The sequence below is a fragment of the Augochlora pura genome, chromosome 3 (assembly GCF_028453695.1).
Source record: "Augochlora pura isolate Apur16 chromosome 3, APUR_v2.2.1, whole genome shotgun sequence".
Classification (NCBI taxonomy): domain Eukaryota; kingdom Metazoa; phylum Arthropoda; class Insecta; order Hymenoptera; family Halictidae; genus Augochlora; species Augochlora pura.
In genome coordinates, this window is record NC_135774.1 from 15,492,309 (window position 1) to 15,509,646 (window position 17,338).

The window sequence follows — 17,338 nt, forward strand, 5'->3', positions numbered from 1 at the left end:
TTGAGATTTAAAGTAATCTGTACAGAGCGATCGAGTGATTTTTAGCGATGAGGGACGGATCCGGGGTGAGATAGTCGCCATAGAACGGAGAAAACAATTCGCTTCACGGTATATTTCCTTTTTCTCGGTTTCTCGTTTAGAAAATCGTTTGCGGCCCCGAGCGTGCGTCGCCCTCGTGTTTTTTCCCCGATTGGTATCCGGTCGAAGTCTCGTCATCGAATCAACTTTATATACAAGGCCGCGCGTTTTCGTCCGGCCGCCGCAACGAAGTATTAAACGCGACCGTACGAACGACGTAATTTTCGCTCCGCGTGAAAGCTCAATCGAACAGTTTAACCGTCGACACCGATCGTACAAATTTTTATCGGCGGTACATTTCTACGACGTTGGAGGAACGCTACCGCGGTTCCGTTTCACTAGGCAGGAGACGCGCTCGCGCGACGATTCGCACGGAGAGCACATAGGGAGCCGTCGAACTCGCGAAGGACAACCCCTAATTTTCGTTAACGATCGCTGTTCTTGAACACGAGGCCCGTGTTTTCGGTGTGCCAAAAAACAAAAAAAGAAATTTCGTTCTAAGGACTAACGATCGCGACTCGTCGATTTCTGTTCCGATTCCCCCACGGTTTTTCCACGTTGGGAAGCGATGCTGGGATCGATCTCGGAGAAAAAAAACTGTGCAATCAGAGAAACACGTGTTTGGTTTATCTTTCGAAGCACTATGGCAAATGATTTGTTTCACTCTGGAGGTTTCGAGACTCGGGTTTTCCACGGTGAAAACAGCGATTACCGCGGAATAGGGTGGTAGAGAGAGAGAGAGGAAGAGAGAGAGAGACGCAGAACGTTTCAGAGACTCAGGATATTTAGCGTTCCTCGCATGTTCTATAATAATCTGTAACAAGAGCGCTACGTTTTTATCGCCGTCCATACAAAAGAGAGAGGCAGTGTGTGTGTGTGTGTGAGAGAGAGAGAATGAGAGAGCGAAATCGCGGAAACACAAAGGGAAACGGAGGCTCACCAGCGGTTAGAATCTAACGCAAGGCACACGACAATTAGAGACGTACCACGAGATACAACCCTGCACACGTTCAGCGGGCCGGGGCTCCTCGGGGCTCGAAGAAGCGGAGCCCGGCGTTGGCCGGCGGATTCGTGAAATTAGTGCGCACGCTTTTAGAGAAATTAAAACAGCCAAGAACGTGGATACACGAGAGCGAGGGATTATCTATCTGTAAAATAGTCAATACGTTGAATCATTGTGATACACCGAGTGCGAGGAGATACGATATTGTGAATGCTGCGGTTGTGAGAGCCATCGAAGCCAGCTTCATCCATGCCATAAACAGAACGATAGAAACGAAGAGAGAAAGAGAGAGAGAGAGAGAGTGTGTGTGTCTGTGCGAGAGTTAGAGGTAGAGGATGAAAGAAAGACTGAGCGCGTGTATTCCTTTTTCGACGAAATATTGGAAGACCGACCAATGCGATATCATTGTTTAAATTATTGTTATCCGATCATGAAAGAAACGAAAATTTCGTAAATCGGTACGCACATACACAAAACCGCGCACATCATATAAAAACATACACACACACACACACTGACTTCGCGCCCACGTTTCCCTCCTCCTGTTCCAGTGTTTGCTACCACACACACAGACACCATAGAGACACACACACCGAGAAGAATCGCCGCACACGTGTCTGTAACGCTATGTACTACCACGACTCCTCACGGGAATGAAAACGAAGAACAAATCATATATAAACGACGCACAGGAAAACGATGAAACTACGCGTATAATAAGAGAGTAATAAGATTTAAGACGAAGTACGATCGTTGCTCGATCATCTTGTCCCATAAGTAGCTACGGAAACATGTATGTACATATATATTTTGAAAAGGAACAAAAAAAAATACAAGAAAAAGAAACGAAGAGAGAGAGAGAGAGAGAGAGAGAGATGAAGGAGAAGAAAAAGAGACATACGGAGAAATTCCTTCCCCCTCCCCAACGATAGTTATATATATACTTATATTATATACGAGAGACACCGGCATAAAATACGTTATATGCGTGCTGGCGTATATATACGTGTATACATATGTATGGAGATAAATATGTATGTGTGCGTGCGTGTGCTACGGACGCTACGTTAGCGTGCGTATATGTATTTTTTTTCTCAAGAAAGAGAGAGAGAGAGGGAGAGAATGCCTAGGTGGATGCGTGCGTGCGAGCGTGTCACTAATTGTGCAGGTCACTGTATGGAGTACACAATTGATAATAAATTATAAACACGTGTTTACAAAAAAAAAAAAAATTGAGAAAACATGGAAACGGAAGACTGCGTTCTCGTCTGATTCACACCTGTCCTATAGAACGAGCGGAAAGAAGGTCTAATCAACCCGGCAGTACGCACGTGAACCTAGAATTATGGGGTGTTCATGCACCCCTGAGAAGAAGTGACATTTACTGATATTTTTTATCAACTTTTTTTATTACGTAATGAATAAATTTGTTGACGCTTTACTGCGACACCAGGAGTAATCTGTACGGTTACATTAGACCACTGTGCGCTATAGTATACTTTATTCGTTATTTTTACTTCCCTTTCGAGTTTCCTAATTATCAAGCTCTACAAAATTATGTTAAGCTCTTTTCGAGATATCGTCGAGCAGATTTCGTATTTTTCTGTTCGAGTAACGCGACCCTTTCGCTAAGTGAGTTAAACGCCGTAAATTCGCGTGCCGGGAACGCGTCGCGCCGCGGCGACGTGAATCCGGCGTCGAAGAGACGTCTTCGCCGATTAAACGCTTTCAAAAACCCTCGACGCCGTACTCGAGCCGTTTTAATTATCGCCGGTTATGCCGCTTCGATCCGTACGCCCGTCGTTAATGCTTTAACGATAATGTTTCAAGTGTACGGGCGCGAGAGACGGTTGTTTTAATAGGAAGCGCGTAGCCGCGAGCGATTCATCGGAGAACGCGAGCGAGCATCCGCGATTTCCGATTTTCCCTGATTCCCCCCCCGTGTGGTCCGCGGCCGAGCGGGTCCCGTTTATTGACATTGATATTCGTCGAATCGTAATACCAATCGGTCCGGCATATCGCGGAACGCATCGACCTATTGACACGGTGGTCCCATTAATGTAAATCGGACCATTATAGCGCACGCCGCAGCTGCATCGAATAGCCGGTGCCGGGGCTATTGTTCCGCCCGGCTATTATTCTTTCGCAGTGTGTACACATCCATATTTTGTTACCTCGACGGCAATTAACACTTCGCTGAGAACATTGTGCGCCGCGCACAATCTTCCCCATACGGGAGCGATTTTTTTCGACAAATAGATCACTTTTGTTCCCAATAGCCGGCCGATAAGAGAGTCGGTATCGTTGTTTTCCGAGGTCTACCTGTTGATTAGATCGACACTTATCGGAGATATCCTTCGCGATACTCCCGTCGATTTTTCGACCCAGTTTCGCGTCGCACGGACCTTCGCGGTCTCCCCGTTACAAAATACTCGTCTCCCTTCTTTCGAACACGCGCCACACGTAATAATCTCTCGGTTATCCGCGTTGTGCGTGCCCCCGTTCCTGCTTCGACGGAGATCGTTTATGCCCGTCCGTAATTATGACCGCGCGAGCCTCGGGGGGGTTTGTGTGTAGACGTTACCCGGTTAACGGTCTCGAATGAAAGGCGCCGCTCGGAATGGAATCGGAGACGAGTAATTTTCCTGAGGAAGTCGCGGGGAGTCTTGAAATCTCCTTGGAGACGTTTGTTCGCGTTCGATGGGTATCCATGGCCTCGCGTCTCTCGTTCCTCCTGTAATTGAACGCTCCCCGGCTTCGCGTTACGAACGGACGCGCACGGCAAATTACATCGCGCATAGAGAGATCCTCCGCTCCTAACAAGACGTTTCCGTGAGATCAAAGGATGGGGGCGCGTCGGCTGGCGCAGCGTCGGGCAGCCGGCCGGCACTGAAACGGGAGAAAAAAAGAAGAACCGTTTGACCGTCAAATGCGCAACTCTTTTGCCGAGCGGCGCGACGGAGCTACGCGATTGATTAATAAACGACTCGGTTAAACAAAAGAACCCCGCTGGGCGGCTGGTCGGTGGTCGTTAGCCCGGCTCGGTTGGTCGCGTGCGACTAACTACGGGCCGGCCGCCATTGTCGTCGGCCGAGGAGGGGGCCTCACGGCTCGATAGTTTCGCCGAGATAAAATCGGCGCACCGATCGTTTCTTTTGCGGTGCCTCCCTCGGTGCCCGCCGCCACGCCGCGATTCCAGAAGAAAGTTCCGCCGGGGTTGAAGAACCCCGCCGCGGACCAGAGGGGCGGCGCGTCCCTCTTCGCCGCGCTGCGGAACAACCTGCTGGATCTCTCGGGCCGGGATTCTTATCCGGCCCGTAGATCTCGCCGGTGAAGTCCGGAAGGCGTTCGGAGCCGTTCCCCGAGATCGGATCTTCCTTCGGCGGAACGAGGTGGTATCCCCGCGTATCGATCGAGGAAACTACCGGTGGACCGTTCACCGAGCCGCGTATCGTTCGATTTCCACTTGTGTCAACCGTTCCCTCGGCGACTCGCCGCCCGGTTATTTCGTGCTCGTTCGCGGAAATCGGCGTGCCGGCGCGGACCTAAACCGCGCTCGCCATGCCGGAAACACGGACCGGGTCATAAACTATTCGCGAAACGGTAAAAGACAACCCGGGAATCACGTCTCTTTCACTAAAGCCTTGTACACACTGACGGACGACGAGGACTTTGGCTAATCTCTCGGCAATCTAGCGTCGCCTCGGGCCGAACAGCTACCTGCAAAGCACCCCGGGAGTTTTCTCTGTCGGGGGCTTGGATACCAGAGAAGCTCTCCCCGTGGCTTTGGGATCCGCTCGAAGTGGCAAACTTTGACCAACCTTTCGGCCCCCGGTAAAATCGCGATCTTACGGCGACGGTACCTAGAACTCCGGTCGCCGTGGATATAGTGTGCACGCGGCTTTACGGTGTGGTAAGCTCGTTCACGTATAGCTCGGGAACATGTAGAAACACCGCGGCGACCGCCGTTCCGCGGTGTTCGGGAACATTGTTGCGTCAGCGTCGGTAAACTTTTCGTTTTTTCGTGCGCGGCTACTTCTTCGGCGGACGATAGCGCGTTATCGCCCGATCTTCTCGTTGCCGGTAAACAGGTTCCGTGCAGCGACGTTTGCTCTGCCATTGTTTATACAATCATCCATCATGTTGCGACTGGTTCGGTCTATTACACGCCCCCTTATCCGGCACTGGGGCCGATCTGCCGACGCCGCCGACGCCGAGCCGCGCCGCGATAACGCTTATCAGCTAAATACTTCCGACTCGCGAATTGTTCCATCTTCGGCGATGACTGCGGATTCCGTGGAAGGCTCATCTCGCACGTTCGGATGCTACAGCGTGCTTTTTGTTTTCAGCCCGGGCCGAGTTACTCATCCGTTCTATTCTGGACGCCTGGCTCAGCGATTCCAGAGGAAAGAAGGTGGTTTCTTAGAGGCATTAAACAGGGCGAGTCTAGTAACTGGGTCGAGCTGCGGAGCACTGTTACAGACGAATTTCGGAAAAAGTTTTCCAACGCGATTCCATGCTGTTTCGCAAGCTCCGCGGAAACAAACGGTGAGATATTTTTATAAAATATTCATTCTCTTCTTTTTCGGTATTGCATCCTAATATCTTCTCCCCATGAATGTTCCAGATAATCGATCCAACTGCACAAGAATACGCCGTTCTATGTCAAAAAGTTGCACTCTGCAAGTGCGCCGATGAACTCGTTAAAACTGAAACTAGAGCATCTTTCTTGGATAAACTTCCTCGCTGAAGTTTACATATGCGTTATTAGTAATCAGAGCCCGATAGTTCTAGTGTTAAACAATGTAAAATTTCTCTCCGACCTCTTTCTAAATTTTCTATGAACGCAGCTTCATCTTGGCTCGGTTACTAGATCCGTCCTAAATAGAGGAATTCTAGAGTCGCAAAATGTAGAGTCGCAAAATGTTGACTCGCGAAAAAGGTAGAATCGCGCGGGTAATCGCGGGGTCGTGTGCGGTCGTTTGTTTACCCGTGGCCCGACGTAACGTCGCGTACGCGAAGAGGCACGACAGGTCTTGGGGACGACAGATAGAGCGAGGCCGCACGGGGTGGGGAGCTAAAGGGTAGGTGGAAGGGAGAATACTATAGACTCGGTGAAAAAGAAAAAAAGAAAAAAAGGAAGAAGGAACCGTCCAAGGCCCGTCGAATGGTTGAATCGGCTGGAACCCGCGCGTAGGTATAGGTGGTTCGTCGGGACCGCTCTCGCGAGCTTTGGAAGCCGGAGTGCGCGCGCAGCCCGAGCGTACAGTAGTCGTGGTCGTCGGAGAGCAGGCGCCCTCGCCGCATCTCTCCCCGCCTGGTCTTGGCCCGCAGCAAGGCGCACCGTGTGTCGAGCCGAGCCGAGCCGAGCCGAGTCGGTCAATACTCCGGGCAACGCGGCGGTGAGAGCACACCACGGTCGCCCGCACGAGTGCACGCCTCGCTCGCTCGCTCGTTTACTCGCGCGACAGATTCTCTCTCCCGTACCGTCGCGTCTGCGAGCGCGATCATCTTCGTCCCGGTGATCTCCGGATTCGGAGCGCGAGCAGAGAGAGAGAGAGTGAGAGAGAGAGAGAAAGACAGAGAGAAAGGGACCGCACCGGTTAGAAATCAGCGCGGGCCAGAGCTCTCGAGCCGAGCGGTTGATACGTACGCGCGCGGACCAGCGCATCGGCGGACACGCGTAGAGGCGCACGCGGCGCGATTCAATCCAAGGGGCCGCGCGCATCGCGCGAAGGAATCGCGTCGTGAACGCGATCTCGTCGCATCGCGCCGCTTCACGGTGACAAGAACCACTGTTGCGGCTGCTGTTCGACCGGAACATCGCGAGTACGCTCGAACGATGCGAGCCTGCTCCGTGGGAGATCCGTAGGGGACCACAGGGCACCGCAGGACACCGCGGGGAACCGCAGGAGACCGTACGGAACCGAAGGACAGTGTCAGGACACGTTCCGCGGTGGTGAGACCAGAGCAGACGCGACACGCGACTCGGGGCCCCCTCAGTCACGGACTTTTCCGGCTTCTTCGACGGATTCAGTGACAAGGACAGTGAATTCGGTGCACATCGGGAAACAGTCCGGGACAGATAGAGAGCACGCGATAGTTCGAAAGTTGCCAGCAGGATCCACGAGCGCCGACGATGCTGTATCCCGAAGCGTGATGGACAAGCTCGCGATCGCAGCAACCAGCTTCCAGCTACGCCTCGCCAGCTTACTCATGGATACGTGGATATTCCTCCTGTTCGTCGCCATTGCCGGTGAGTCTGCACAATCTCCTTTGCTAATTTCGCGATCTCGATTCGATCCTCTCCTCCCTTTCTCTCGTCCCGTACGCGAGAGCTTACGCGACGGCGACCGTAGACAGTTTACGGTAATCCGGCGACGAGTCTCGTGGCCACCGCACTCTCCGTGTACCCGAACGATTTCGGGGACGGTACGGGTCCCCTCCCCCGCTCCCGTCTCTGTCGTTCCTCGCGGCGATCTTATCGGCGCCCCGAAATCGCCGGTCGTACACGGCGTTAGCCCGTGACCGTTCCTCGGTCTATCGATTTCGACGAGGTGCTCGCAGCGTGACTCGGCCCGCGTGCTGTCACTCGACGTGTCAATACGCATTACGTATGCACAACAGGCACGTGCGGCACGCTGACTAAGTGCGTCGTATCTGTGCCATGGTTGAGAGACTCGGTTCATTCAAGAGATCGCTGCGAGAGACCGAGAAACAGCGTCGTAGAGAGCGAGAGATAGGGAGAGAGAGAAAGCGCGTGAGAAAGACGGTCCTGGGTGTGTGTGTGTATATAAGAGAAAGAGAGAGAGAGAGTGTGTGAGAGAGTGATAGCGAAGGAGAGAGAGGTGGGAGAGTAATCGACGCCACTTTCGTTCTTAACCCGTGGATATATTCCATTCCGTTTTTGGTGCGTTTCAAGGCTCCGGACGCTCCGGCGTCGCCGGCCGTGTGCTCGAGCACAGTTCGAGGAATCGATGCGAGCCGCCGCCGTGAGAAACCACGCGCCGTCGAAAAGTCGCGATTCCGCTCGTAGATTCCACGCCGGCTATCTTGGTAGTTAGCAGTCCGAGTTGAACGGTTGTTTGCTTTCGTTTCGTTTCGTTTCGTTCCGTTCCGCTTCTATCGGGGACCTCGTGGGGTAGGCGCCACCGAGTACACGCTCTCGGACACCGTCGCAGCCGAGCCACCGTACAATGCCAGATGGCTGACATTCTCGGTGACGAGCATGGGGATCAGGGAAGTCCTCTTTGTCGTCCCCTGCGTCCTTCTTCCTCCTACGTTCCGCCGTTCAACCCCTCCTTCTCGCCTCCTCCGTCTCTCTTCCACTCGGATCCTCGATCCATCAGACTCCTGGCACGTTACAACCTTCTATTTCAACACATCCAGGCGGTTTCTTCTTTTTCTTCTTCTTCTTCGTCTTCCGTCTACTTCTCTTCTCTCCCTCTACTATATCTTTCTCTCTCTCTCTCTCTCTCTCTCTCTCTCTCTCTGTCTCTGTCTCTCTGTCTCTCGTTCTCCGCACCCTTCTTCGGCCGCTACTTTGACTCTTCCCTCCTCGCAGCCGGTTTTACTTGTAATCTACTACCACCGTCCCTACCGTGCCCGTTCACGGCCTATCTACCGTTCACGCAGTCACCCCGTTAACGTCCCCTACGATCTACAAGGAACGTCCATTTTTCGATTAGACCTCCGTCCACCGCGATTAGGGATGCGACCCAGGCTTGTTTGATATAGATACGTTCGGGCTCCGGGGCCGATATGCTTGTCCGTCGACCGTGGGGGGACGTATCCAAACAGATTGGAGCCGTAGCGAAACAACCGTGTAGCATCGATAAACATCAGGTTGGTCGCCTACGATTCCAATTACAGGTACCGGCGCGTACCGGAAGTGCGGTTCCGACACGATTTTCTACGGCTTCGATAATCCGCGGATTTCTATGCGGTGTCGAAACGGTCCGCGTTAATCGCCGGAGAAAGGGTTCCACGGGCAATCGACATTTTCGAATCGTTTTCACGAGTTTGATATAACGCGATGACAGTTTTCAATCCTTTAACGCTGTTTTCATAACGGAACGACGGGTCGCTAATTTTTTAATTTGCGATTATACAGATTGCAAAGGCACACGTTTGTGATTTATTCGTTGCAACGAATATTACAACGCTCGGAAATCGGAATAAAATTTTTTCGGTATATTTCTTTATTAAAATTTATATTGTAATAGAGACAAGTAAATCCAGCCTTGGCATTGTTATATTAACGATATACATTGGTCGGATTTAGGGATCCATAGTTTTAGTATTAAATCGTCCGCGGTCTAGTCGTAGATACCCGACGGCGGATTTTTCCCACGATCTACGTCGGTGTCGATGGCGAAGCGTAAGAATTCGAGATAATAGCCAGAGTTGGAAGAGGTCTTCGAGTGACTTCACAGGGTGCACGTGATGTTCAGCTGTTTGGTCTGTTCGGTCTTTGGAGGGTTTCCATTGGTTTATCTACAGATCATGCTAACGTGTAGAGTGTCGACGATGAAACACGAACATAGCGGCGATAGCAATAAATATAGTCGAGTATTATTCGCCACGCTCAGGTGACTCTCGGCTCTTTAGACCGTTTGACCATGTTTGAAGAATTCTGCGTTGGTAAAATACCAGAATGCCGTCGAGAGCGAGAAACGGGCGAGCATGTAGAAAATATCTTCGCGCCACGTCCAGGTGATACGCAGCTGTTAGGGTCGTTTGGCCAGGTTTGAAGCGACTCCGTCGCTGACCGCGGTAGTTCTGCCTCCGCAAAACGGTAACGAATCGGCGTCAGATTTCGCCGGAAGCCCTTCGCCGCCCTCGATGACCCGATTCCAGGGGGTTTCGCGGGGAAAAACGGGGTTCCACGGGTAGCCGACGGCGTGCGGGTACCGCGGGCATCGTCGCGAAATAAAGCGGGATCGCAGCGGAACGGGGTCGAAGCGCGACCGCGGAATCCGGTATGCGTGAAAACGAGAAAAATATAGCTCGCTCGCCGGGAGCTTTTTTTTCGACGAAAAAGGTTTCGTGCCGAACGAAAATTAAGTTTCCTGCAGCCGGGCAGCAGTCGCCCGGCATTTTTCATCGCGCCTAGGCACACTCGGTCCGCTCCCGTTTTTTTCCTCCGCTGCCGATCGAAATTCTGGCGTTTGCGGAACGATCGAACGATACAGAGCACACACACACACACAGACACATTCCTATCGGAGCTCTCGTCGGTTCCAAGCGCCGTTCGAGTTCGTTCTCAAACACTCGAAAACGAACGAGGCGCGTCACGAGCGGTTCGCCGATGATCGGCATCCGTGATCCGCATGCTACGGGGGCCCTCTTGCTCTCGTCGAACGCCGACGGAAACGGCGCGCGGCGTCTCACGGGCCGTTCCATCCTATCCGCTCGCCGGCGCGAGAAACGCGCCTCGCAGATAAGCTTCCGGCTGGCCTTGTTTCGCGCGGAGATATTAGCTTTCATTCATCGAACGTTTACGGGGTCGTAACGAATCAATTACCGTTGCGCCGCGTTCGAGCCTCTCCGCTCTTCTTCCATTCGCCTCAAGTTTGTAGCATGCATTATTCATGGCTGAACGGAACCTATTGTTTGATGCATTTTATTCACGTTCATCCCGCGTATTTATCTTCTTCATTGTGCCCGTTTCACCGGACTACGAACGAGACCGTCGCCTTTATGTTCGCGATACAAATTATCCTCTCTCTCTCTCTCTCCCTCTCTCTTTCTCTCGCCGCGGCTGAAACCGATACGAAACCGGACCCCGTTCGACAGATCTATAGGCGTTCCATCGATCCTCGAGTCTCTCGAAAGTTTCGCGAGAGTCTTCCGCTGCTCTCGACCAGCCCCGGAAATAGCTGCGCCGACTACTTCCGCTAGACATCGCCCTGGACACGACTCTCTCTCTCTCTCTCTCTCCTTTCTCTCTCTTTCTCTAACTACACATTTTCACATCGCAAGTTTCTCACATCTCGTCATCATTTAACATTAGATTTACGGAGCTCGTCTAAATCACGTATCAATAGTTTTTATAATTCACAATTATTCAGCTTGTAAGGATTCATTTATTTATTATACCTGCTGGTAATATTGCAACACTCGTTGGAAAATCAGAATAAATGTCTTGCTAACAGCGCACCGTAAATCTAATCTCCATTGCCTAATCTACAATAATTGCTTAAATCTCGTCGACGTCATTGCTATACACGATTCTCGGTACACAATTATAAACATATAAGCATTGCAATTATTTCTAATACCGCGGTTCGTACATTGGATTACATCAAGAGACTGCACGATTATTTTCGTGGCACAAATACGCCAAGAATTTGATTCCGTTCCTTGGTTAGACCGCGCATGTATCATTGTTCAGTAACACGATCTACTTACTTATATGACATCGCTCCGCGGACCAGAATGCTGTGCAACACCAATTCCTGAGATTAGCTTCCCGCGAACCGAACTCCTACGTCGGCGTTTGATCACGATTACACGATGATACAATCTCGGCCCAGCTTGCCATCTCTTGGGCATCGTGGAATTATGTATGAATTATTGTTCCCGTTCAAGGCGTTAAGTGACGGAGACCGTGGCCGATTTAATAGCGCGAGGAGCATTTTCACAGATTTCTCTACGAAATTGCGAACCGAATTCTATGCGACTTTTAGAATCACATGATTCTATTCGATTCGATTCGATTCTATCACTATTTTTAGTATTTTTGTTTCATTAAAAGGAGTAGAGATCACATATATATGTATATGAAATTTCGGTTTTACAGAGTGGTACAAAGTTATTTGTCTCGAATTTATAGAAAAAATATTTCATATTCATTTTATTTTATTTTAACACTAAACGTACCAAGAGGGGTCAAATGACCCCTTTTGAAAATTTACTTTTCTAATTCTTACATTTATTGTTATTTCTTTGGGTCATTTGACTTTTTGTAAATTCTTATATCATCCGATTATTCAATTTCCCACTTTCCGTTTTTTCGTAACTTATTTTTTACCGACACAAATTCTATGGTAAAATTAGGTATAGAAAAATGCCGGTACGTTTAGTGTTAATAGACATATTTAGGGTAGCACCATTTTTCTACTTATATTTGCGACGTCCTTTCTACACGATATTTTTAGCACGTTCTTTTTCTAGCACGTATCATATAAAAACAGTATTGTGTACATAAATATATTGCGAATTCTAAGCGCATCTAAATCGTCGGTCCCCCCCGTCTCTCTTTCTCACAGTGTTTCATTATCCGTTGCAAACGATGCTTCATACCCGGGTCGCGCACGATCTAGGAATTCTCATTACCTTTTCGCGCGGCACGGGCAACATTCATCAGGTGTCAAATAAAATTCCCGTCGGCCCTCCTTCCACGAAAACTCGAACAAAGATCCGGTCCCGGCATCTGGACGCGTGTTGCGTGCGCGTGTCTCTCGCCGTCGGAGAGGCGTCGGTTATTTCGCTATCGCGGATCGCCGGGAATTAAGAAAGTCCGGCACCGCCGGAGCACGGCAATCTGTTATCTTTCCCGGCCTCCGCCGCCAACCCCCTCCCCTCCCCCCTCCCTCGTTCTAGCCCGTCCACCTTGCATCGCCGTCGACTTTCACTCCGAAACTGAACTTGCCTCGTGGACCTCTCTATTGTTCCCCCCCGCAGACCGTCGCCCACCTCTCGCCCGTTAACAGTCGCGTCGAAGTTTACAACGTCGGAAATAATTAGGACTTCGTTATCTGCGACGCTCAGCCCGGACGCAATCGTTGCCGTCGACCGTCTCGAGACGCTTCGCTTCCCCTCGCGCCTCTCGCCACTTCCAACGGCGGATCCTGTGTAGCCCAGCTTCTTCGAAAGAAGAGCGAGCTACGGGGCTCCATTAGCGCCGAAAACATCGTCGCTTGTGGCGTGTCTCCTCGGGGCTCTCTCTCTCTCTTTCTCTCTCTCTCCTGGATCCAGCTGGATTAAGATTGATCTTGCACGGACCGGTGTTGGCGCGTTGGGATGTGCCACGGCTTGCACGAGGGTCGCTGTATTTTGTCGAGAAATCAGGGGGTAGTGTCGAGAAAGGAAATTAAAAGTTATCGTCAGAAATCAAGGATGTAAAGAATATAGGATAATATATATATATATATATTGGATGTGTTGTCAGAACTTTGATTTTTCCTTCTTTAAAATTTCCAGTGTAATTCAGGCAGTGTTAAACACGTTCGTGCATTTATGTGAATGAATTTAGATGGTTTGAGGATTCTAGAAATTAATATTTACTTCGAGGATACAGCTTTATTTTATAAAATAATAATATTGTGATATAAACTATTACATTAAAGCAGGTCTTTCACCAAAGCAGGAAATTTACACAAGATCTCTTAAAGCGTCAAACCTCTACGATCGTCCAACATTCAATGCGCTCCTCTTTTACAAAATCGCTCGTCTTCTTCCGGTCTCTCTCTATCTCTCTTACACATATTCATCCTTTTTCGCTTTCTTTTAATAACACTCATACACATTCATACTCATTCGTCTCATTCTACAAACATTTGTCTCTACACACTCTCATTATACTAAAATATATAATAGTATAATAGTTTTATTTTATTTCTATATACGCGAAGAAATCGAAAAAGTCGCGAGATATTTTCTAATCGAAGAATTGAACAAGAGTTAAAATAATATCGTCGAGGAGACAGTATTTCGATAAATATTATATTGTCTCGTAAGGAGAAGAATGCGAGCAGGGAGAGTGGCGCGTCGTGATGGGAATAGGGCGAGGGTGGCCACGAAGCGAGTCGAATTAATAAACGCAGCGGAACTACCCTGATTCCTCCTAATTGTTCGGAGCGTCGCTGGGGTCCCGATTTCACAAGGATCTCGTATTCGACGCGGACGGAGGAGAAGAACCCCGTAAAAATTACCTGGCAGGGCATGCATAAAAAAAAGCCGCGGGGGAAGCTCGATCGACCGTGGCAGGGGTGCGCGTTCGTGGTCAGGGTCGCCCGCTCTCCAGATTTCGCGCGATACAAGTCTCGTGGTCGTCTTGGCAACGAAGGAGAATGATTTCACGGGGTCTCTGATGCCAGCTACATCGACCGTTGTAACGAGCTCGTAAGCGTCAACGGCGGGGGAAGGTGTCGCGACAAGCATACCCGAGCACACTTCGCGAACAAGCTAATATTTTAGCTCGGGGCTATCGGTTCCCCGGTTAAAAGCTGTTACGGGTTCATCCTCGGCTGGTTAGACGCGCTCGAAACCCCGCGGGTGGATTATTGAAATTTCATCGGGTCTGAAAACCGCGGTTGTCGAGTCTCGACACCGACGGCGCGAGTCCACGTTTCCTTATTTGGCTCGAAAGAGGTGAAATTCTAAAAGGGTCTGCTCTTTTATTCAATGTGTACTTGCGCCAAATATTACGCTCATTGAGAATCAGAACGAAAGTCTCGCGTCACTCTTATAAATTCATACAAAGCTTAAAATATTTCTCTGAGATAATTTGATTTATAATTATGATTAATAATTATGATTTATAATTTATATCATTCAATTGTATTCCGGACTATGTATATATACAACCTCTATGTAACACAAAAGGGTCTTACTAGCCCGTTAATAAAGAATAATAATAATAATAATAATAATAATAATAATAATTAATCGGATGAACTGCTTTTAAAATTTATTATACGAACAACTCGCGAAAGTGATATCACCGAAATCAATTCATAAACTATGAAAATACACTTTATATCCTATTACTTTTATAGATCCGTCATCGTTTTACCGTTCTCAAATCTTATTCTCACGAATTCGTCCAGAATTTCGAATAAAAATCTTCCTCGTCCGAATCGTTATCCAGATCAATTTTCGTCCGAGCGGGGACCGCCTCTATCCGACAGCTCCGAATCAAATCTTATTCGATTAAATTTATCTCCGGCTAAACTTTTATTCGATCGACTAGCTTATGTTCGACAGCAGCGTCGAGATCAGATTTTATTCGTTAGTCCTCTCGCCTCTTATCGGGCGTCCGAATAAAATTTTCCCCGCGCCAATTCGCGGCGGAACGGCGGCGAGAGAGGCGAAACATTTCGGTGGAAATATAGATCGGGGAGGGGGGGAGACGGTGTTGCTGTTGGCGGAGCAGGTAGAGGCGAAGGTATTCGGTGCCGTAGGAAACCTTTTGTAGAGACAACCGTGGTGCCCTCTTATCCCGGCCCCGAGTATCCGTTGGAACGCGGAGAGGAGCAGGTGTTCTACGCGATGCCCGCTTTGTCCTGTCCCTTTTTATTCTTACCTGGCCCCCGGCTCCTGCATGCGAAATCCACGATCGCCACCGGCATCGGAGACAGCTGGTCCGCGGTGCGTGGGCGGAGACCAGGGAAAACTCCGGTTCCCCCGTTTCCAGCAGCATCGTCGTAACACACGACACCGCCGGGACCAGTTTTCCCTTCGTTTTTATCCGCGGACTTAGGGAATCGTTTCCACCGTCGTTTCCTCTCCGGCCCGATTCACCGAACGGAATCGTTTCAGACGTTGCGCATAGTACCTGAGCGCGAGCCCTTTGAATCAACGAGCGCGAGAAGTGAAATCGAGGATACCTGGACGTGGCAGGAAAGCCGAAAGTCAAATATAATAGCCGCTTTCCCTCTTCGTCTATCCCTCTGTCGCTCCCTCTCGCCCCTTCTTTCTCTCCTCGTCTCTGTCGCTCTCTTTCCCCTCTTTCTCTCCTTCATCTTTCTCTCTTCATCTTTCTCCCTCTTTCTCTCTCTTTCTCCCTCTCGCTATCTCTCTCCCCGTCCCTTTCTTGCTCGCTCCGGCTCTCTGTTTCCTTCCCTCCAGCTTTTCCGCTTTACTCGATATCGATCTCCTCGCCCCGGCCACTAGATACCCATATCCGATTCGACGAACGCGAGTCCGCGTATCGAATGGCGGAATGCTTTTTCCGTGCTTGTCGTATAAACGTTCGGTCGCCGTGTCAGAGATTATTTCGCTCGGTCGCGTCCCGAACAACAACAGCAGCGCGAAACCGTTCCACGCTATCACCGGCTCCGAACCTGCTCTCGATCTCGTCGCCTTTTTCGACCCCCCCTCTCCGTCTAATCGAATTAAAGCAAATGCCGGCGAACGCTTGCTGACAAAACCTCTCTTTTTCTGAACTCGTGTGTGTGTGCGTGCGTTTGTGTGTGTGTGAGCGCGCGCGGGCGCGTTTGTTCCCTACCGGCCAATGGCTCCGTACTTCATATATAGGTCGGGATGATTTTAAAATGAACCAGACACCTCTCGAAAACTAGCCAGATAACACCGAAAGAAGTCTGCTCGTTAGTAGCTACTCTTGGCCCTCGATCCATTTCGGCGGAGCTTTTTAACCGGTCAGCTGTTTTTTTTCACGAGTGCGATTACTCGAGGAATTTGCTCTGACAATGTATTGAATTAATTCAAGCATTCTCCATGAAAGCGTCAGTGAAGTCTGCAAAATTTTGAAGCAAGAAATCGATCGCCTTAACCTTTTAGGTACGGCAGGATTTTCCGCAAATAAAGTTTTTCGTAACTAAATTACGATTTTCTCTTAATATATATTTTTTCCGGATATCTATATATAGTACTAATAACATATACTCTTTTCTTAATATATTGTATATACACACTTTCACTTTAATTGTTTGCTTTAATAAATAATAAAACAATTGAGTGAAGCACGAGCCATTCGCGAAAGCCACTATAGTGGCGCGCAGTATCTAAAAGGTTAACCATGATAGGTTCAGTATTAAATAATCAGTAAAAATATAAATAATTCTCACGAAAACACTGTATATGCTAAGAACAGATCACACGACCTAAGAACAGTGCAGCGGCTGCAAGCACACGGGTCACCAATTATGCATGGCAGGGTCCAGCAAGGGGTTGACGCGTCCCGGAATAGCGCGTCCTAAAATATTCGGGGAATCGATCAGCGGGGTGTTCGAAAGAGGAGCCATTGTCGCCCGTTTCCACGTCGATTCCAGTTTTCCCGCGGACCGGCTCCGCACGGAAATCCGTTCGTATCGAGTGGGATCGGCGTTCTCGCGAAGTTCGCGCGCCGGCAACCAGGGAGGGGGATGATTAATGCGCTCGCGGAACGACAACGGGTTCGAGGTTCGACTCTGTCATCGAATGCAGCCAGACTCGATAATTCCGGGGGCTCGAGATTGAAAAGCTCGGCTAATCGTCGGCTGTCGGCGAGTAGGGTAGCAGGAGCAGCCC

At 49.8% G+C, this 17,338-nt stretch overlaps 1 protein-coding gene across 1 annotated transcript in view; it reads left to right on the plus strand.

Annotated features, from left to right (window-relative positions):
- The first annotated feature begins 6,191 nt into the window (after positions 1-6,191).
- Dtn (transmembrane protein 132C dtn) overlaps positions 6,192-17,338 on the plus strand; it is a 99,679-nt gene continuing 88,532 nt past the window's right edge. Inside the window, exon 1 of the mRNA XM_078196764.1 lies at positions 6,192-7,337. Coding sequence (XP_078052890.1) covers positions 7,241-7,337 — 97 coding nt within the window. The 5' untranslated portion in view covers positions 6,192-7,240. The remainder of the gene's footprint in view (positions 7,338-17,338) is intronic.